At 33.8% G+C, this 23356-nt stretch overlaps 3 protein-coding genes across 6 annotated transcripts in view; 1 reads left to right on the top strand and 2 right to left on the bottom strand.

Moving 5' to 3' along the window:
- Positions 1-21234, bottom strand: LOC123693501 (protein decapentaplegic). Of its 3 annotated transcripts, none has more exons than XM_045638641.1 (2): positions 21131-21234; positions 1-1277 (listed from the first exon to the last, which is right to left on the bottom strand). In XM_045638641.1, exon 2 carries the CDS (start codon positions 1258-1260, stop codon positions 157-159), a length of 1104 nt encoding a protein of 367 aa, XP_045494597.1. In that variant the 5' UTR covers positions 1261-1277; positions 21131-21234; the 3' UTR covers positions 1-156. The 3 variants fall into 3 exon arrangements, with proteins under 3 accessions (XP_045494597.1, XP_045494596.1, XP_045494595.1); XM_045638640.1 differs by lacking the exon at positions 21131-21234 and adding an exon at positions 14933-15391; XM_045638639.1 differs by lacking the exon at positions 21131-21234 and adding an exon at positions 4029-4263.
- LOC123693500 (T-cell activation inhibitor, mitochondrial) lies at positions 16050-20241 on the top strand. 2 transcript variants are annotated; one of them, XM_045638637.1, is made up of 13 exons: positions 16050-16241; positions 16323-16443; positions 16596-16713; positions 16913-17051; positions 17337-17438; positions 17710-17827; positions 18260-18362; positions 18478-18569; positions 18681-18781; positions 19013-19159; positions 19377-19508; positions 19684-19828; positions 19979-20241. In XM_045638637.1, the coding sequence occupies exons 1-13, from the start codon at positions 16219-16221 to the stop codon at positions 20063-20065; spliced, it is 1428 nt and encodes a 475-aa protein (XP_045494593.1). In that variant the 5' UTR covers positions 16050-16218; the 3' UTR covers positions 20066-20241. The 2 variants fall into 2 exon arrangements, with proteins under 2 accessions (XP_045494593.1, XP_045494594.1); XM_045638638.1 differs by lacking the exon at positions 16050-16241 and having other exon boundaries at positions 16596-16733.
- The window catches only part of LOC123693499 (kinesin-like protein costa), a 10418-nt gene continuing 7179 nt past the window's right edge, over positions 20118-23356 (bottom strand). Inside the window, exons 4-6 of the mRNA XM_045638636.1 lie at positions 21982-22115; positions 21471-21591; positions 20118-21267 (exon numbers count right to left, since the gene is read on the bottom strand). Of these exons, the coding sequence (XP_045494592.1) occupies positions 21148-21267; positions 21471-21591; positions 21982-22115 (375 nt within the window). The 3' untranslated portion in view covers positions 20118-21147. The remainder of the gene's footprint in view (positions 21268-21470; positions 21592-21981; positions 22116-23356) is intronic.

Here is a 23356-nt window from a genome sequence, read left to right on the forward strand (position 1 = left end):
TAATTTTAATCTTTTATTATATCATTATCGTTTCAATAAAATAATAATTACACAAATATGTATATACAGATATATTATGTACAATTTTCGAGGCCACAACTATATGTACACTGGGTCCACAAAATATCACTAAGTCCGCACCGGATGGGGCCTTCGTCATCGGCAACCGCATCCCACCACCATCATGTCCTGATAGTTTTTAAGCACCACATTGTTCACTTCGTCCATATATAACATAGAAATAGAGGAAAGTTGGGTGGGAACACAACACGCTTTCGGCACCGCGGCCGGATTCACTGAATTGACGAGAGTCTGTACAATCGCGTGATTGGTACCATTCAAATGGTCGGCGAGGGGGAACGGGCAGTCCCCCTGGCAGTAGTACGCGTCGTAGCCCTGCGGAGCCACGATCCAGTCGCTCCAGCCCACGTCCGCGAAGTCGACGAACAGGGGCCGGCGCTGGCAGATCTCCCGGGCCTCCTTGCGCCGGTGGTGCGGCCGGTGGCCCTTACGAGTCCCGCGTTTGTTGCGCGTCAGTCTCGACTCGCTCTCCCGCGCCGTCCTGGCTCGCGCGTCTTCCGTGTACAACATGAGGAGCGGCTGCAGGGCGCTCCACTCGTCGTGTTCGTCGGTCGCCCGTCGGCGCACTCTTATGTGAGGAAATTTAACACTTTCGCTTTCCGCACCTTCTTCTATGACTCGCACTAATAGTCCATGATTATGCAGGGGCTCTTTGAGCCATCGCCTCGCCGCACTCAGGGCATCGGCGGTCACGGAGCCTTCCCCGGCCCGCAGAGGAACCGAATCGAGCAATCTCAGAATCGGCTCGGTCTTTCCCTTGCGGCCGGGGCGCACGACATCGTACAGGAGAAGTCTCTGTTTGCCCGTCGCCCCGGAGGCGCGTTGGAAAGTGATGTCGGCGCCGCGCGCGACTTCGTCGCTCGGCACGCCGGTTATGTTGAAGAACAGCCGGAAGCGGTGCTCGCCAGGGAAGCGCTCGTCGAGCTCGGTGGGAGTGTGGTAGTAGGAGCGCGCCGTGTTGGCGGCGGCGGCGGGGATCCTGGCGCGGCGGTCGTACAGCAGGCGCATGGCCTGCGGCACGGGCGGGCCGGGCCGGGCGCGCGGCGGCGGCCGGCGGGGCAGCCCCATGAGCGCCAGCAGTTGCTTCTCGGCGGCAGCACGCGTCGCCTCGTCCAGCCCTGAAGCCGCGCACAACGCCACCAACGCGCACACCACCGCGCACGCGCACGCCCCACGCATAATTCTCCTCGACCCACCTGTAAACAATTAAATGATCATTAGTTACATAAACTCAAAACACCTTAATTTTTATTAAAATCTTTATTTCAATATTATGCAATTTAAACATTTTTCTAGATGGTATTACATATCTGGCAAGCTACGCTAAATAATATCTACACTAATATTATAAAGAGGAAAACTTTGTTTGTTTGTTTGATTGTAATGAATAGGCTCATAAACTACTGGACCGATTTTAAAAATTCTTTCACCATTCGAAAGCTACATTATCCACGAGTAATATATAATATATATTATCACGCTAAGACCAATAGAAGCGGAGCCACGCGGGTGAAACCGCGCGGCACTGCTAGTAGTGTATAAAATTTGAGGAACTGTCAATTTTATGTGGAATTGTAAACAAATTTCCAAGCATGACTATTCTGTTACCAGTAAATCAACAAAGGTCAACATTGTGCGCAACCGGTAGTTACTTTATCTGAATATTTCTAACAAGTGTACCGACACATTGTGTATAATACTCTATCTATTTAATTTTATCAACTGTGAATTTTGGTGTACGTTCTAAAATTCTTCATAAAATGTGTATTAAAATATCATAACATGACTTTTTTATTTTTATTTAACTCAATTATTATCATTTCATTTTACAGAAATGTGTTATGAAGATAATATAATTGATAACTTATATGCATCTTTTCTATAAGATAATGTGATGTTTAATTTAAAACATTATGTCACTTAGGTATGTGTACTAGCATATTGTGTAAATTAAGTTATACTTAGGAGTTATACTTAGGACCTAATATTAACTGTAACATAAAATATTTCTTCCCTAAAAATTTTAAACAAATGTAATATACCTACCATAGGTTACATAGTGTGAAAAAGCCAAGTTACAAATATTGTATCCAACAACAATAGCTGTATTCGTATCAGTAATCGATAAAAATACAATAAACACAATCTGTATTCTATTTCCATACAAGTGGCGGAACTGGGACAGGCCTTGTAAGGCAATGTAACACCAGTATTTGCGTGTGCCATTAATTAATGATCTAACAATTGACGCAACTTATATAAGATTAACATAACCTACCATGGAAGTACTGAATAAAAATAGCAGTCTTTGTACTCTATCTTTGTAGGTTCATCTTTATAGAGATAGATAGTTTTTTTTGGAAGTTGAAACAAAACTCTTCAAAACTCAAACTCTAACTCTAACATTTATTTATTCAACGAGACTTCTTTTAGAAGCACTTTCAAATCATCATTAAGTACATGTTTTTAACAATTACCATTTACATTTGTATACTATTTGAAAGTTACAACATATACAATACGGCTGAATTTAAATTTTGACTCTACATTTTCATAGTTATTCTTTTTTTATCAATCTTTTGTGTTTTATAAAGCTATACCGACCGACTTTGACACAATTTTATATAGTTTTACACTTAATACATTTTTTTATGTCAATACATACCCACAATTTGTGAGATATAAAGTAGGTAGATACATTACTTTTACGCATATCAAATCCACAGATCACAACGTTGATACATAAATATGATTTCATCGTTTCGAATTGGATTTTAATATATTTGAACATGAATTTAAAAACCTTATATAAGAGAGTTTCTACATCTTATTTCACTTATAAGTTATACCTACATATTCGTTAGCTCATCGACTTTTCTTAACTCGATGTCATCGACTTTTCAAATATTGGCCGTTTTCGATATAAAAACGATGATACAAATGATACCAATATACTGGGCCCGTTAAATCATAACATAAATCATAATATGAATAACAATTTTATAAGACTAAAAATAAGTCCGTTGAATTATCAATATAATATTCATATAAATCCGTTACATATATCTCTATTGAATATTCTGTGGAGGAAAAATCATAACAGCCAAGTAATTTATTACTATGTTTGGACGAAATAACATCTTGTTATGTATATTTTGTATTACATCCATGATAAATATTTATTTAAGTTTTATAATAAACACCTTTTCGATATTCATTTTATTTTATGCCTAGATAAGAAAACATGTTTATATTTTTTATCAATAAAAAAGATTTTTAAAATTTAAAACTTAGATATTATCTAAAAACAACATGTTTTCTACGTTTGGTGTAGGTTTTTAAACAATTTTATATATAAATACCCTTCATTGATAAGGGGTCGAAAAGAAATATTTAAATCCAGAGGAATTATCAAATAGAATATTAAAATATAATATTAAAAACATGAAATATAAACAACAGATTTATAGAATAAATCATTGGCATAACTGACCAACCTTGTGGAATAGATCTTTTAGAAACGATTTGTTTTTAAATAGATGTTAAAATTAACGACACAAATGAATTATAATAAAAAGCTCGGAACACTTTCGAAAAGCGTTAAGTAAAAGACATCAACGAGATACCTTACGCTGCGCTACGATAACCATCACTGATAACTAAAAATTCGGTCAAAGATGTTAATTTTATTATTTAACACAAATTGAATTTACGTTTCAAATTATGTTCATTCCTAGATTGACAGTTAACACATTAAAAAGACTATGGTCGACGAATAATCTCACTAAATCGATATGTTTTTGTGGAATCACATAGTAGGTTACGGTTCAGCAAATGTGTATATTTGCTATAATGTTTTGATCGCTGGCACAGACCGGATCATGGCGTACGTATTTCGAAAATAATGCGGTCAAACCAGCCGCTTGCACGGTCGCTCTCACACTCACCCGAAATTTTAACGCATCCAACGTCGATAGTTACACAGAACGATATGTTCGCGGGTGGTCAACGCTTCGGGAATAAATGTCGCACTCGTTCACAATGGAACAAACACATAACAGCTGAGCGAACGGGTAACATAACTGGCGCGTGTCGGCGCGCGGGAAGCGCAGCGCGCGCGTGTATGTGCGTGCGTGGCGTGTTTCGCGGAGCATACGCGCATTACGTGTTCGCGGCGCCGGAGTCGCGGCGGGAGTGATCGCTCCAGACGCGGCGTCGCCTGCGCGGCCCGACCCGCCGGCCCCGCCCGCCGCCCCCCGCCCGCACCCTCGCACCCCGCGCCCACCGACCGGGACCCTAGCCCCCTACCCCTGGACCTAACTTCCCGGAAAATTCGGAAAAGTCCTATGTAGAGCCTATGTACGTCATTCGAGCGCTTTCCGCTCTATTTTCGGAGTTAAGCATCGCATGTTATGTAATTAAACAAAAATGTAGAGCATTAGGTATAAATTTACCAAAAGGCAGCTCAAATTATTGCAATATTGGGTTCATTTCTATGCCGTATTTTTACTCTAATATTATATATACCTATGTTTGTTGGTTTGTTAAAATGTTTCTTCTTCGTCGTAACAGACAGAGTTTATGGTAGATATTTTCTGAATTTATATTGCCGATTTACCTATTAGTGAAGTAAAGACAGATTGAATTATGATTTGTTTCTAATTGAGTTAACAATTTTTAAAACCGTTTCCATAATTATATTTTAGAACCGTACGAATAATGTAATTCACATGAAGACTTTTTAGTTTGCAGTACCTTTCCGAATTCATTAAAGGATGATTCTAAGAATGCGCAAGATCAAAAAGATGCTAATGGGCTAATGAGCTACTTCAAATTTTCCCACAAACATTAGGATTTGTGAAAACAATAACTATTGAATAAAAAATTGAATATTTTTAAAGTTTAAATAAATACACGAGCATTGGAACATAAAAGACCACAAAAGAAAATTATTTAGAATATCAGCTTATAATTGACTTCAGGTATAGGTACAAGTACAACGGTCATGTTACAATTTCATATTTTGTATTATTTGTAAGTATTAACTTTTAAATTCATTGATAAATATTGATAACGTAATTTTTAATAATTTTGTTATGGTATTAGTAGAAATTTCCTCTGGTAGAGTTTTTGCTATATTATTATTTTATTTATTTATTTGACACTTCATTACACACATTGTTTTTATAAAATATTTTACTATGATGTTATCCAAAGAATATTTTACATAGGTACCTACTAATTGATATTTTTTAAAGGGTGGAATAATTATAGAAAAAAAAAATACACTTGATAAAAAAATATTTCTTATATATCAGTACTTTTATGCGTTTTTAATTCTATGGTAGGTATAGTTTATATGAAAAGTGCCTACAATTTAATAAGCCGGCGCGCCAAAGCACTTCAAATTTTGCTTCATTTATTTTTTAAGAATTACAGTTTCGATTATCACTTGATTGAAGATTTAATGATGACCTATCAATAAATTCATAATATATGTTATTTATTAAATTTTACTTCAATTTTGATTTAGTGCATTTATTTTATTTTATTCTAAAGTTTATAGGAGTACCTAATAAAATTAAATAAGCCGTCTTAAAAAAATATACGAGAAATCGTTAGAAATACTAACTAATACAGAAAAATGAATCATTATTCGAAATAAAATAAATCATAACACTGTTAAAAATATCTTACCAAAAATTGTTGAAAATAAATCCTTAATTTCAGAAGGCACACAAACTCCAACTTGAACGGTAATTCAACATAAACGCTGTCACATTTATTCACTCACGCACTTAAATTAGGAAAAAAAATATTTTTTATTAATTTGTAGCAGTGGTCAGAATCAGTGAACGGTGTTTAAGTAAATAATGGTGATAATGTACCTCTAAAACAGGTGGCCATCTCCCTAGAGTGGGGGAAGGACCAAGAGCGAGACGGTGCCATTTAGTGGACATATTATTTACTACAATACATTCCACAAATAGTATAAATTCCTCAATAGATTGAGAATGGGTGTCAATTTTGGTGCGACCTGAGTGTTATATAAATGACTCAGGTACAAGGCTCATGTACCTAGAGCCAACTTGCGACATTAAAGTTGCGCTAGGTATTGTTTCTACCAAGATTTATTTACTCTTTTTAGATTTGTATTTTTTAACAGTAGCGTAAATCAACTCTACATATATTTCACACTTACAAATCAATGTAAAATCATAAATTATTATTCTTAGTTACCAAAACCACAAAAAACCTATAATTGCATGTGTTAACTTGTAAAAACTTATCAGATATGAATAATTTTACTCAATTTTTGGTTCATACAGAAAATTACGGTCGAGTTTGTTTTTTTACCAAACCATTACTCACGCGATAAGCATCAACATTTAAAGCAACAAAAGCTTCGTTTATCATAAATGTGTGTTTTAATACTTTTGTGTTAATCTTTACCACGTTCGAGATAATTGCATGGAACTGTTTTCAAATCAGCTTCCTGCCTAGCTCACGTGTTCGTTAGATCGATATGATAATAAAAATGGCGATGAAAAAGTAAATATAGGAGGGAAAGATGTTCAGGTATGTACGCAGTGCGCGTTTGAGCGATGAGTGTAACCGTTAACAATGATTGAAAGCTGCTTGAAGCAGGTGCCGAGAGATTTTATTTTGATTATGGCCAACGCACGTGCCAGAAACAGATGGTTGTGTGGAATCTGTGTCACTTTTTATTTGCAACTTTTTCATTTCATGCATAGGTTTTATCACATGGACATATTATTGATGTTTACCAATAAGTTCGAGGCAAGAATTTACCAGACGGCTCAATCGCCCTATAGGTAATCTCTTGGTGGTGGAACTTTCTTACTCGGATTTACAATAAAGAATTTGTCTTTAATTCTTGTGGTAAGAATACCTACAAGAGAGGAAAAATGATAGGAGTATTCAAACAATTATCACTCTTTCTAAAATTGCTCTACATAAATAAAATAATACAAATACCTATATGAACATATTTATTTCACTTGTCACATTGAATGTTAATAAAAATGAATTAAAATTAAAAAGAAATCCTGAACATTAAGCACAGCTAAAAATGGTAAGAGTGTTACAATAGCAACAAGAATATTAATTACACAACAAAATATATCATAAAATGTAAGTATGTGTAAATGCGTCAGTCTTTTCTTTAGTAGGTATGTAATACAAATTGTGCAATTTACGCAAATTAAAAATTATAACTTTGATTGGGATTCAAGTGGTTTATATTGGAGAAAATTGATATGCGCAATATTTTACACAGTTTTCAATCACATCAAATTTATTAAAATCCATCCATTTTTATAAATTGCTAAGTACCTAGTACCTATGCCAAATAAAGCTCAGATTTTTTTTAGACTTATCTACTAATACTTACTTACAATAGGCTACTAGGTAATTATTATATCATTTGAAAGCTAATTCACTAGCTATTATGTTTCATATAAAATTTTGTTATTTACTAAACAGGTGCCTACTTATTCAGATAAGCGTTTTGAATATACCCTTACAACGTTACAAAGCTCACGTAACCATGGTGATATTATAGAGGTGTGATAAAAAAACCATTAGCGAAGAATTTGGTTTGTAAAACTAGTTACTACCTATTTATAATTTTTAAATAAAAATTTAAAAATAGATATAAATTAAATGAGCAACGAACGTGCTTACGCTACGTGACTAGCGCAACTAGGTATGTAGATATTTCTTTCTAATAAATTAAGTAACATTTATATTAATTACTAGCGGTCCGCCCCGGCTTCGCCCGTGGTATATATTCACGTTTTCTCTCAAAAGAACCATCCTCGTACTTCAAGGAATATAATAAAAAAAAGAATTAAAGAAATCGGTTCAGCTGTTCTAAAGTTATGCGCTTACCAACTTGGGATTCATTTTTATACTTATTATAGATTATCAGGTTGAACTTATTCTTATATTAGTTTATTCTTTTATTAAAGACCTTTGATCATGCAGTCTTCGTTTATTTTTAAACCTAATGCTAATAATATTATATTGTATAAGTAATTCTTGTAACATTGCATTACAACTTTTTTTGTTTCTTCAAATAAAAATCCTATCCTATCACATACAAAAGCTAATAGCAAATCAAACAAACGATTTCGCTCATTCATGATAAAACGACATTTTTAACACATTATACAACTCCGAAATCTAAACAAACAAAAGATAACAGAGCTTCTTGCATATGTTAATTACAAATTAATAGACTAGCATGTTCAAAATCGCAAGCACAAAAGAAATAACAACTCTTTGTTACGTACAAAAAATAAGGCAAACTTGAAGTAACACTAATATTAAATTGTCCGTACTCGGTAGTCATAAAATTGCATCCATTAAATTGAAATTACTGAGATTGCTTATCGTCATATGAGTCGGCTACCGGAGCCGTTACGCGCAAATACCGAACTGTTGTTCTTATTTTTTTTTTATACTTTTTTTGGCGCGTGTCGCTCGGCCCGTTATACGCGGACTCGCAGCGAAAGTTAGAAGTATGTAGTTCGAAATTACGAAGCTCTTTCATTATCAGCGACTTCTCGCATGTTTCTATTAGATATGAATAACAATATTTTATAAATGCAACTATGTACTACCTAATTGTTTCGGAATAGGTACTTAAAGTGCAGTTTCACTTGAGAGAAATGAGAAAATTTGTGTTTTCTTGAAATCTGTTGTACCTACCTAATCATTACTTAAGATATATTGCCTATATTATAATCCATGAAAATACATATATGTCATCCTTGTTGATATTTCCAGCCACAAAACATACATAACATTTACATCATTAGCTTGTATCATATGTATGATATGTAAAATCAGTTAGTGTAAGACAATCTTAGAGCATTAAACCAACTGCTCTAAGAAGACAATCCATCCTTCCTGCGGTTATTTATTTGCATTTTAATTGAATTGTTTTTATGTTTTATTAATCTTTACAGATGATTAATTATCAAAACATATTATATTTCTACAATTTATATTATAGATAAATAAATTATATCTCTTTTATCGTCATACTTATACCTATACACTACTTATGGCAGAATTTACTGACTTAGAAATCATTTTAATTCGCACGTTTCAGCGAAAAGCATTGTCAAAGCAAGCAATCATAGAATCGCTCAGTCACAACACAAAGTATGGAAACATCGGAGCCATGCCGTCTGCCACCCACGGCCATCGCTCGCGTCCTGCGTTACTCACGTCTCACCAATTCACATCTCATGTACGTAATTAGCCCATTAGCACGCACGCATCGCTCAAATGCTCAATTAGATCAACGACCGTCGGGAATAGCTGAGAAGATTACGTCCCCTCGCCTTCAAAGCGGGATAAAATATCATCCAATTGACATATATCACCTATTTTACATCTCGCGCTACGCCGTAGAAAGATCGATGGGTTTGGTAGCGTGGAACAACTTGTTGCACGTTGTGTAGCCCATTTATGCCTATCTTCGTCACACACGTCATTACAAGAAAATCTAGCACACCTCATAAGACTATTGTGACTGGAGATTATTAAATTTGAATAAAAACAAATAAATGTAATTCAATATCACCATTATATTATTCAATGTGGTAAACGTTACAACACCTAACAAGTACCGTAATGTTCATAATAGTTTTCACTCATATAATAATTTTAAAGTTATTCATAGTGTAAATTAATGCTAAACTAGGTACATACCATAATTAAAACTAACCTACTTAACCTTATATTAAATAAATCAGACGTCATAAAAAATAATGTCCCAATCACAACCCACTTCATACAAGAAACTATTTATTACCATATTACGATCACAGTTTCTGAAATAGGTAATAACACAATTAGCAACGCACATCTCTGTACTTCTTATTAACCTATCTTAATCACACTCAATAATGTTTGGAGATCAAGACTCAAGTTTCCATCATTAACGATTCAGTTTCACTTCCCTGTAACAGAATGTATGTGAAAACTAATAATATATTTTAAGTCCGATGAGGAGAGCTCAATTCTCTGTGCGTATCGTATGCAACTGCAAGCGAAGGTTCCTATTGCATTGGTAGAAGCCTACAAATGCAGTCTCATAATGCGATAGTGTCGACTCCAATTGAAGGTCATACATGCATTCCGGAAGAATAGAGGTAGATCCTTCTTCGATCTACCTTTTAACATGTTGTTGATTTCAAATGAAAAGTTTCAAATTAAGTAGTTATAGAAAATGAGGCAAAAAGGAAAATAAGATGATAGATCCACCGACTCTACCATGCCTACAACGTACGAAACATAACTATACTGTAGGTAAATAATACTGTATTCTAAATAATCATACAACTATAAAATTTAAAGGTTTAATATATTAATTATAAATAATAATTAATACATTAATCCAATGTGTAATGGGTTATGACCGTTATGACATTAGTTACTTATACGTAACGCTTCCCTACACGCAGCCACTCCTATATCAATTTCAATTTATATCCGGAACAATTTGCAATAAATAAAATCTTAGATTTGACCATGTAGCGGGCAACAGCTGGTAAGATATATATCAAATTCAAACAATTGTGCTAATTACGGTCTACCTACACGAGATATTAGTTACACAACTTCTACCTGCGACCATGCGAACGCCTAATTGCTTTAATGACTTATTCACTGCATGCCAACCTAATTTCAAACTATAACTACATTTTTTACATGATTGTATTAGATAAAAACAAAATTATTTAATACCATTGCTATAAAATAGCTAGCGTGATTGTCTCAAATTCTATCTATCCGTCTATAATAATTTATAAACTCAATTTAAATTTTTCTCCCATTAAATTAAATGTCGCTTTAAACTCAACAAACTTTTCCATTAAGCTGCTCAGCTACCGATTTGCTGATATCATAAATAATGTAATGATCGCGCAAATAACATCGCGCAGAACATCAATCATATTGCGTATTCATATGAAATGGATTGATTTACACGATCGGGTATTTATTCAAACTTATCTCTTGTGATATTATAGACAACAATGCCAAATCATCAGGGACACGTATTGTACAAAATACTGATAACCTTGTAAAACTTGTTATGCTAAAATATCATATCACCACCGAAAATAAACACACCCAACCGTATCATAAGCCACGCTGTTAAAAATTCATAGAAGAGCTTTCAGATGTAGAGTGAGAAACTGTAGTAAGTATATATAAAAGACCTTCTGGTTGCTTCACTATATTTCAGTAATATTTTACATACATTTTAACAGATTTATTGAATAAGACGAAAAATCACATCTAGCATTCATGATTTTCTTAACTACCTCATTGTTGGATCTCTTTTTATTGATAATATTGGCTCTATTTCCTTAGAGTTAAATATCTGTAGATTGTTTATTGTTATTATATTGATTATTTGGTTGTTAATAATTATCTAAATTATTCTTAACCCATAAAAACCAAATTAATATCGCAATAAAATTTTGCGAGCGGATTTTGCAAATCCCTTATTTAGTCAGAGCCAGTGACCTCATTTCTAGATGTGAACTGCACTTGATCTCGCCTCCTATAAGCTCTGTTGCTTTCTAATTATGTAACGGGTAAACGAAATCGTACTCTTAACAGTTTTAATTGTGAAACGCAGCACGAGACTTAATAATTTATTTAAATTATGTAGTCGTATCGAACGGGTGCTCACGTCTATAAGACCGGTTCACACACAGACACAAACGCACACACAAGATTAAGACACGTTATTGCTACACTAACGAACCTGCTGAGAAGTTGAGAACTCGTAGAAATGTCTCGTTGAGACAAAGCTCAAACTTAAAGGGCTCTTAGGTTCTTGACGTGACACGGCATTGACTGTAAATTGAATAGGAATGAACGACCGGTGATTGCAGTACGATATGGACAGTGGTGCCTACAATCTACCGCAATAAAGCCTCATTTAACGTGCAAACTATTGCTAATAGCTATAATGAAGTAATTAACGGCTCTAACTTTGCACCTGTACCTAGCTGTATTAACACTTTCTACTTGTGCATCACGTGTTTCTCATTGTTCTTTGTGCATTGCACTTAACCAACTTAATAAGGGGTCTAAAATATCATAAACTATAGGTCTATAGAATTCTATATTGCCTAATTAGGCACCTAGATATCTGATTGCCTAGCGGGGATGCCTCTATGCACATATAGTTCTGTGCCTCTATGAATGTGCTTTAAGTCGTCATGACTTAATTAAAAATTTTCTTTATGTACGTAATCCTATCTCGTTTTATAAAGTAAAAGATAGATAACGTATGAACTAATAAATGAGTGAACATGTAGTTCACGTCACGTCCAAGTTTTTGGTTTTTTATTTTTATCTACTTCAATTTTTTTTTTTATACGAAATTTGGTGGAAACTTACTCTATTGTGTCTTAAACCAAAAACTTGGTTTTTTAAATTTTTCACCTAAATTTTGAGGTTATGTGAAAAAATTGTAAATACAAAAGTTGTAGATCTTTTTATTACCTACAACTTTGTCATTTAACTTTTTTCCGTAGGACTTGTAGTTTTGTCGGAAATCGAGAGAACCATTTTTTTCTCTTAAAAGCTCCCCCCTCCCACTTCCCGAACTCGGATTGACCGTAATTTATTTTTCCTTTTATTTTCATCATATTCCCCTCCTTTTCTAATGGGTTTCATCCGACTGTGATTTTTTTGCACTTTTTATTATTTTTAAAGGGATCTACCCCAGTCTAATAATATATGCTTGAATATTGTGAAAATGCTTATTATTAAATAATAATCTGTGTCTTATTAAAAACCTTTAAGACATTTTAAATTAAATGCAATGTTTAGGATAGATATCAGAAAACTGGCAGTACCTACATAAGTGATACGTTATTATTTTATACAATTTCCTTTTTGTTAGTCCTACATATTTGTATTTAACTAGAAAAATATTAATTGAATCTATCTTAATTTGGATGTTGCTTTTCCAACTACGATGCAATAAAAACACAGATCGGCTAACACACATCTCGCTTCTTCGAATTATTAAATAGGCAACTTCTCATAACCTCCTCATAACAAATTCAATCGTTTCTCTCTGTTGACATTAATGACATTCACTGTTTGGTGCTTGTTTCGAAACAATTACATGATTTATATTATAATCATGATTTACACTATTAAAAATACATAAACATCAGTTAGTTAGATACCTAGGTAATAGGTACCTACTAGTTACTGTAATAGCAAGGCGGGCGTACACAAGACCGACGGACCGTAAATAATTACAACCTTGTAGATATATATGCTTGGGTGACCACCAATCCTAATCTTTGTCTTCAAATATAGAACCAATACGAAATTGTTCAAGTTGTGTGTGTTTCGAGATTTATATAACACTAAACACTATATTATGTATCAATACGACGTTTGTAAGAGAAAATATTTGTCTTAGCAAAAATTGTGTAACTCTACTAAAAATATTTCTCGTGTAATATATATATAATCATAGGCAGTTCTGACTTCTTAGTCTGGAGAAGAAAAGGAAAATTTAATAAAAGAAAAGGGTAATAGTAAATTACCCCTTTAAACGTTGGCTTCAACCACCTGCGCCATAAATTGGATTGTGGCCGATGGAACGTGGCCAATCGTAGCCATTTTATATAAAAACTTTATGTAAATATATAACATAATATTTTATAACTAAAGAAACTAGGTAGATAGTTGAATGAGGTAGTGTAGGTAAATCGGGTGTCAAGTTTTTGTTCGTATGTAGGTAGGTAACGTTGTTTCTTTACAAGCGTAATTTAAAATTTTCGCTTATTTATTTTAACATGAACTTATACCATATCTACTTTAAAATATTACCTACTCATATCATTGATAGAAACTTAGCTAGGTTTAATTTTAAAATAATAATGTGATATTATTTTGTAGCTACAACGTAAGTAGGTTTAAGTAAATGTACATTAAGTACCTAGTTATGTACATTTACTTTAAAGTAGGCTTCCTACCTTAAAGTAATTGTTCATCTACATAAAACGACAATAACAAACTTTCTTTTTACACTGAATTCCTACTTAATAATGAAGTTCCAATTGTAAACAAATTAAAGGTACCTACTTATTTTATAGCTGATAGCTACCTACCTAGTTACATATAATGAAGTATTTCTTTACTTTCTCATCAACCAAAACCTTTAAGGTAGGTAATATTATCTTATGACACCTAAATATTTTAATGGTGATCTCTCGAACGTTCTGAATATCTACACATTTTTGTCAACAGTCACGAGACTAGTCAATAGTTCGTTTTCCCTCGCGTTAGCTGTTTTATAGAGCCACGGTTTTCACAACACATTAATTGAAATGCAAAAACGACCAATAAAACGTAGAACAGGCTTTAATATCCACGCCAACTTATTCTAACTGCGTCTAACTTAGACCAGTAATGTCCATAATATGCATAATATTAATGTTATAGGAAAATTGTTTTTCTTTACAACGTATGTAAAACAGTACCTAACAAATAACTCTACCAACTTTCAATACGACTTCTCAGATGTTGAACTATGTCCGCTAAACATAATGCATAAAATTATATATAAAAGAAACTCTTCACTTCCAATATCCACCAGATAAACAAGTAAAATCTAATTCAAACGGGTTATAGTAAATAGGAAATGATAAAGATCTCCAACAAGATTGCAGTTCTGCAACTATTAACGCTGCTGTCAAGCAAGTGCAACGTTTGCGCGTGTGTGAGTACACAGCATGTATGGTAGTCTATAGGGAATTGAAAAACGTACGTGGATCATCGCACGTTGTGCAGGAGTTGAGCACGCTGGGGCGGCGGCTGCGGCACGGGCGCGTCGGCGGCCTGAGCACGGGGCACACCAGGTGAAACACGGGCGCAGATCGAAAGTTCGACGCGAGATCGAGCGCGCATATGTAAATATCGGCACATTTACAAGCGAAAGGGTTCACCAGAGCGGCGCACTAACGCAGCATTGCGCGGGAACCAGTCCGGTGAGATTCCTTCGATGTTCGATAGAAAAATGTCGAATGAGCTTCAGGCTCATCACATGCCGCGAATGTCTGGCACGGAACGCGGTCGCCACTCGACTGCCGCCCTCCACTCTGTTGGTATATTTATCGCTTAATTATTAAACTCGTCTGTGTAACAATTATGAAGCAGCTCGGCAAGTGGAAGGCGCAGCATACTCGCAGAGGGCGTGCGGCGCTACCGCGTCTGCGTTCAAGTGTTGCGTCACACGTCGCATAGCCGTCGCACGCGCAGCCTTCAGATTTTATCTCAGCCAATTCAATTCTCACCTATTATTCATTTTAAAGCATTAACCTCCAAATACCTACATCTTTTCAAATTATCTTCCTATATATGCTGTATTTCCGTGACATACCTATTTAAATTCAATTGTACCTATCGCAATCAATCTATTGGCTACATTCATATTGTTGGGTTAAATTTTATAATAGGCTATCAGAAAATAATTGTTCTCATTGGGAAACATAATATTGTTATAGGTGTACTATGTATGTATACTAATGTACGTGCAAACTATTATTTTCCTCTTTGAAATGGACAAATTCCATTGGTTCTATGCACTGTACTTTTTTATACCATATTACTCTCATCGTTGCCGTTGGTGAAAGCTCTATATTTTTTGTATTGAAATAAATTAAGAATGATAAATTCTTCAGACCAGAATATATGTTCTTTGTTATCTCCTGTGGTTATCTCCGAGTTTGTTATTGTCTCTAGTAGTACTTTTTGCTATTATTTGTATAGTGTATACCTCAGTCCACAGTCTAATAAAAAATTTCTAATGTCTATGGCTATCAATGTGACTTTTGACTGCTTTCATAGAGTTCCACTACGTCAAACTCTAAATGTTATTCTCAAATGACAAATACTTAATGTCATTTGTCAGTTTGGGCAAAATTTTTAACCTGAATGCAAGAATACAACAAAAATAATGTATCTCAAAGAAACAAGTGAGTGAAGTGCGCAATATCAAATGCTCAGCTAAATTAGTAAATAACGAAGCCCAAACTCATATTATAAACGTACAAAATGTTTTGTAGGTTAAGAACGAGGTTTGTTTTTCGGAATTTATTAAATCTTTTCATTGCATATCATCACACAATAATATAAATTGTAATTTTAATCACAAATAGCTATGGATATCCGGGCGGTCTTATACACAGATGTTTAAGTTCTGCAGAAGTATCCACAGCTTTGAGGCCATTTTATTTTCGAGTCCATCCTGATTTATTTGGAAAATATCCTGAACAAAGAGTAAGTGGTTTTCATGAGTATTTTAGTAGAACAAAGAACAAAGAGAGAGAGTAGAACAAATCTGGGGTTCTAAGTTCTAACTGGGTTCTAACTCTTTACAAAAATCTTCTCTGTATTTCAATATATCTCTATATTTTTATTGTTTCTTTCAGAAAATTAATGAAATTTCTTTGCAACAACTCAGTGCATTATTAGAGGCTCAACAATCTAGTCGAAATACATGTGTGTCAACACTTCCATTTTATTTAAGAAAAAAAGATATGTCCGAAGGTATAAGCTAATATATAAAGGTAGTATTCTTAAATTGTTGATAATGTTTGACAATTTTGTACCATGTAAATAGTAAAGTGAACTAAATGTCCATATTGAAATTATCTTTAACTGAAAGCTAGAATCATATAAAAATAAAGTTCTTATTAATTTTATGTTACCAAAACAATCTTAAAATTCCTTATCTTTATGTCAACAGGTCAATTTGAATTAGTAAACATAAAGTTGGATAGCAATAATGTAAGAGAAACTGTAGTCAAAGTTTTAAACGCCTGTGATATTTCTACAAGTTACATAGATAAAATACCTAGGACACAAGACAGGAAACAACAGTTTAGGTAGCTATAAGTTTGTTATTTGAGTGTCTATTATTAAGTCAAAGAAAATTCTACAAACAAACATCTTTCCATTGATACATATTATCATCAATGGAAATGATTAATTTTTCCAGCAACCAAGGCCACCAACCGATATAAATTTTATTATGTTAACAAAAACTACTATCATACTAAATGAATACCTTTTTTTTCAAATAGTGATGTTTTTTTTTTCAATACTCAGTTTACTATTACAAGTGATTAATTATAATATTTATCATCATTAAACGTCATTACCATTTTCAGTGAAGATTTTAATAAAGCATATGAAAAGTACAAAGATGAATTTGATAAAGCAACACAGATGAAAAGGAAGGTGGAAGAAAAAAGAGCAGTATCAAATATTATGTAAGTATTGCCTAATATTCAATATAATATGATATAATATATCACTTTTACACTCTAGTTAATGAAGTAATTAGTTATGCAAAAATATTTTACCCTGTGCCATCTATTATTTGCATGAAAAATTATAGATATGCCATTTTTGCACTGTAGAAATATGAAGTTCGATTGTGTTTTTGCATATAACTTAGAAATAAGCAAAATGTTGGTTAGGCCATTTCTGAGCTGACGGCCGCAATTATATAGTTGTGTAATATATTTTGTGTTCTTTCAGTGAATGGGTTTTAGACAACAGCAAGATAGCCAGAGAAAAATATGATTCAACTCAAGCAACTAGAAACCAAGTGGAATCCCTTATTGCAGAACTTCGCAAGTCATATGGTATAAAAGAAGTTGGTAAAGCAATTGACATAAACAATTTATTTTTGTCTTATCTCAATGATGAATTTACATACTGCTTTTAGAATAAACAGATTTTAATTTAAAAATAAAGAGTGTGTGATTTTGTAGTCTAATGTAAAAAATAATGTTATCTTGTTTTATAAATATTTATATTATACCTAGGAATATCAATCATAAATTTTAAGCTATTGCATAGCTTCTATCGCAGGCCTTGAGCGCGGGGACCGAATCGACAAATTCCGTAACGAAAATACCTCACGCTCCCCACTCCGACGGGCTCAGAGGTGTGGCTTGAAGGCATGCTATGCAATAGCTTTACCACGGCAGTCCCCGAGTGCCATACGTCTTTTTTATTTATTAATGTTTATTGCTTATTATTAAATATTGAATACTTCCAGTTTTAATCGAAATCAATGTTTTAGGTTAAATATGACAGTGGTTGGAATATAAGTCACATAAGGGGAGCGTTACAAAGTCTTACATCTATGGCATCTCAACACCCACAACATATGATAAATTTAAAAGGTAAATATTATTTTGTTTATTCTCATTATAATGATCGTCGTCTAGTTGAGTCAGCAACAATTTCATGCTATATTTTTAGATTTTAATGTGTATTTTTTTAAATTATTATTTTCAGATAGAACCATTGCTCTAGGACAATTTACAGGCGTGAGCTTAGATGGAGATGTTTTTCTGAATATAATAGATGTGAGACATGAGTGGCTGTCGGTGAGCCAATTGCCTATATCTTGATAAAATAGTATTATTAATACTATAGTAGTGGAAAAAAATCATTTTTATATTCTACAAATTCTAATATCCATTTTCTTTTCAACTTAGCTTATTAAAAAAGTCAGTCAAGAAGACAGTGCCCTTACTGAAATACCCAATTATGAGAAAGCACTTTCGAGTATCCTTAGGAATATACATATCTGTAGAAGGTGAGTTTTCTTTTATTGAATGTTGTATTTATTAATGATTCATTGTATGTCCAAAATGTGACTAGACTTCCCCTATTAAAAGGTCGTCGAAAAATATCCGAGTAGCGTTGTATAAAAATTTCATTGTCAATCATTATCATCACCTTATTTCATGGTAGCAATGTTTGAGCGCGATTGTGAGTCAAGTTGTTTCTTAAACAACGAACTTCTGTAATGAAATATTTCTTGCAGAAAATTTATGCCCAAAGTATCAGCAGCACAATACTGCAGTCACCTCCGACAGTTGATAACATCAATAGGCGATTTTTATGGACGCGGGAGGAAAATTCCAGATTCTGTGCCTGAATCGCTTAGCAAATACGAAATTGTTGTCGAACCGTAAGTAACAAGAATCCATTTTGTAAGTACACTATAGGTTTGAATGTTATACAAATTCAAAATTATTGGGCGCCAAGAAACTTCCATCTTTTTTTTTCGTAATTATATGCCATGCGTCTAAGTATTCATGTTTGATCGCAAAACATATTATCTTCTTTTAAAGGAAAATATTAAATGAATTCTTCATGAAACTAAAATAAATAAATATTTTTTTCAGTGAAGCTGGTCCTTTGATGGTTTCGCCAACTGGTCAGTTCATCACACCATCGTCTTGTCCAGCGGATGAACTAATCGCTTTTATTACGAATCATTTAGACGAAGCCACGCTACTTTTAACTGAATATAGCATGTAAGTACAATTTTTCAAAAATGATAGACTATAATTATGATTTTCCTAGATAAAAAACATTTGTTTTCAAACATTTAATGTCATTAATCGTGAAAATACAATATCCATGTTAAACTTCATAATTTTGTATGTGTTTCAATTACGAAATTACGAATTAAAAGTATTACGATTTCAGAAATAAACATATTGAAAAAGCTCTACACAAAGAGGTAAAGGAAAGATTTCAACTATTGGACCTAATTAAGGACGACAGCATTACACCCGGATTGATGATCCTGTGCTGTCAAAGATTGTTGACTCGAATCGATAAAATCGATGAGGTAAAACTTTAATATAACCTTTATCGTAGTAACTCAAGCCCCGGAACCACAGACACAATAGAAAATCTATTGTGTCTGGGACCGATCGGGCCGCTTGGGGCTCAATGGGTTAATACTTTAAACTTCGTAACGTTATTGTTTTTGTTACAGAATTTACGAGGAAATATATTACACGTAACTCATTACTATTCCGTGCTGTCTGACGGCGTATTATGTATTCCATGGAATTTTAAATAGATTATAATATAGATGGCTTTAATTTGTATAGTGTATAAAATAATGTGAAAGCTTTTCTTGATTAAAATTTTATTAACAATACAAAGTGTACATAAATTGAACAATGTTAATAAAATGTAATCTGAATAGCAAAATCGAATTATATAGCGAATAAACGTGTATGCTAAAAGTTAAAACCTTGTTTTATTTGAGCAACTCTACTGTTTACAGAAGTACTGAATATTTGGCTAGCGCGTGTACTATCATAATTAAGACTAATCCCAAGCATCCAATTCTAACATTTTTATAAAGTTTAAGGAACGTCTATATAAATACGTAACGCACACTTATCTAGTTCATAAATGGGTAAAGCAGAAAATTTTAGACACAAATAGATAGACAATAAAACAGTTATACCATCAGATCATTAGAAACAAGCAATAAAGTTAAAGGTCTTTAAAACTTCTTTCACTCTGGTACTTCATACTCATGTGGTTTAGCTAAAGGTAACATTTAAGAATTACATAAAACTTAATCAAAATTCATAGCAGCAATACTGAGTTTTATAGCTATATCGCATCAAGCAGAATCAAAATTGCATTCTTTATAGAACCTTTTCCAATCTTATCTTATCAACCATTTTATATGCATTGCAATTTAATGATAAATAGCTTAAAGAGTGAAAGAACAAAGACTTAATATGAAACTGTATAGATTATAAGGATCTCATCAATTCAATTATTATACTTAAATATTTGACAAAAATCCACTATATTGTCTACTGTTGTGATGATTCAAAATTTCTACCGATTTAATTAATATAAATTCTTATATCACCGAACTGCAGTCTTCCAAATTAAATAATTTATTGCATGTGACAATGGTTTAAAATCACTCTAGCTTGTGTCATATTTGTAAAATAAAATCGTCTTAAATGCCTCGTCAATATTTAAAAATACAAAATACAATAATTACACTAAATAAGTAAAACGGTGTAACACTATACAAACATTAAAAAGAGCGAATGTAATAATTATCAGATAGATTACAATTAATAAATAATGAGTATTTAAAAAAAATACATACTTAACAAAACTATAATATCAGTGTTTTTTGTTCTGCTGTACAATCACGAGTTTGTTTTTCTCTTTTGTAACTTTGGCGACTGGTAAATGAGTAGCTGGCATGAGTTGGCGTAAGTTTTGACTGGGAATTATAGGGGCCTGAAAACATAAATCATTCAATAAGCATTTTTTATTACTAAAAGAAATACTACTAAATTAGATATTTATAAGATTAAAGATAAATTTTTAAGGCCTTTTGACTCGTATTACATCTGCCCACAAACATTTAGGCAGCACGGTGGACTACGGCTTTAATTTGTACTATTATTTAAATAAAACCTAAAGTAAAAAACGAAACTTACCGGTGGGTATCTAGCGAGCTGTCGCATTCGATCAACTAATCGCATCGCATCGTCCGACGTTTCCGAATCTGTTGTTATCCCCAATGATAGGGCTCTATCGAAATTCCCTCCATCTAGACATCTGTAAACAAAATATCTTTAATGTTTGAAAAGGCGAAAGTTAAATGGAAAAATTTGAAATCGAAAAATGTTTTCAATAGGTACTAATTTTTTACAGTGCATTGAAGAAAAGTTCAAATTTTTTTTGTTGTTATACTGAAATCACATCACAACTTTCAATTTTATTTATATGTTCATAATTTATATCGCATACTAGTAAACCGGGCGAACTCCGTTTCGCCACCAAAGTCACCTTTTCTTTGCTACATATAAACCTCACGGAGCCCGAGACTTTTCAAACGAATGCAAAACCGTGGAAATCGGTTGGCTCATTCTGGAGTTAAAGCGTCAGGAAGGAAAACCCGACTTATTTTTATATAGTCGATTATAAAAGCAATAAAAGTTACATTACCGATTGGGCGGCGGTCGCGATCTCTGCGCGTGTCGCCAAGCAGCGGCGGCGCGCGCACGCCACGTGGCCGCCTCCTCAGCCGCCGCCGCCGCGCCCGCTTCCAGCGCCGCACACGCACTACGCAAGTCTACCACCTGATACCAATAGGGAATATGCATAAAATTTTAAATGGCCTAAAATATTTTTTTTCTCGAATACTTATTATCGTAATATTATAATGAAAAGGATTTTTTTTTATTTACTTATTACTTAAACCCCTAAAATAATATTCAAAAAGTGCAAAAAAAGGGAGCGAAATTCAAACTTCCAAAACGCGCCACCACAGGTCGAACGAAATGTGACGTCATTTGACACGACATTGTATTCATCACCCATAGTCAACCCATAGTACACACTAAGGTAAACACCCACTGGACGTGTCATGTGACGTCACGAAAAGCGCGCGCACAATGGTGGCGTTTGAACTGCTTAATTTTTTTTAAAGTTTTGAATTTCATTCTTAAAAATATCTAGAGTATTTTGAAGCCCATTAATATTTTTTTCTACGTTATAAAATAGTAAACTATTAATTTAAGACATTATACAATCACTAGCTGCTCTTCGCGGTTTCACCCCCGTGGCAAAACTAATGTTGATCGTAGCGTGATCTATAGCCTATAGCCTTCCTCGATAAATGAGCTATCTAACAACGAAAGAATTTTTCAAATCGGATCAGTAGTTTCCGAGAGTGCGTTCAAACAAACAAACTCTTCAGCTTTATAATATTAGTATTTTTGACCCATTGAGCCCCAAGTGGCCCGATCGGTCCACGACACAATAGATTTTCTATTGTGTCTGTGATTCCGGGACCTGAGTTATTACAACTAGATTCATTGCCATAATATGGACGACTTCGCATAATCACGCTCAAAAATCGTCTAGCAAAACTATAATAATATTTCTCTAAAAACTCTAATATAAACTCTGCCTAAGCAACTTTTTAGTCGTAGGCAGAGTTTTCAAATTAATGACATCACTTAGATCATTACTGCCACAAAATAAGGAGCTAATTTTAATTAATGTTGTTTTTGTTAAATTAAAAAAAAAAAATAAAAAGAAAAAATAATAATAATAATAAAAAAATAAACATTCAAAAATCTTCAACGCACCTGGCGCACGTTGAAGTATATAGCCTTCATGACCGGAATGGGAGTAACCCGGTTGTGTGACCTGTATATTTGCCCTACTCGTGGGAACAAAAATGGAATCATCTAACCTAACCCAAACCAATCAAAAAAGGCTTACACAACAAATTTTTCACCCTAGTCTCTTCAATAGACCAAGATCGCAATCCCTCACTGATTGCAGCCAAAACATTACTGATATAACAAACGAC

The sequence above is a fragment of the Colias croceus genome, chromosome 8, assembly GCF_905220415.1.
Source record: "Colias croceus chromosome 8, ilColCroc2.1".
Lineage (NCBI taxonomy): Eukaryota > Metazoa > Arthropoda > Insecta > Lepidoptera > Pieridae > Colias > Colias croceus.

What these genes read in the sequence shown, in the direction of transcription:
- LOC123693501 (XM_045638641.1), bottom strand. Translation starts at nt 1,260, where the DNA reads ATGCGTGGGGCGTGCGCGTGCGCGGTGGTGTGCGCGTTGGTGGCGTTG.
- LOC123693500 (XM_045638637.1), top strand. Translation starts at nt 16,219, where the DNA reads ATGTTTTGTAGGTTAAGAACGAG. An exon ending in AAAAAAAGATATGTCCGAAG is followed by an intron (nt 16,714 to 16,912) that starts GTATAAGCTAAT and finishes TTATGTCAACAG; the next exon opens with GTCAATTTGAATTAGTAAAC. An exon ending in GACAGGAAACAACAGTTTAG is followed by an intron (nt 17,052 to 17,336) that starts GTAGCTATAAGT and finishes TACCATTTTCAG; the next exon opens with TGAAGATTTTAATAAAGCAT.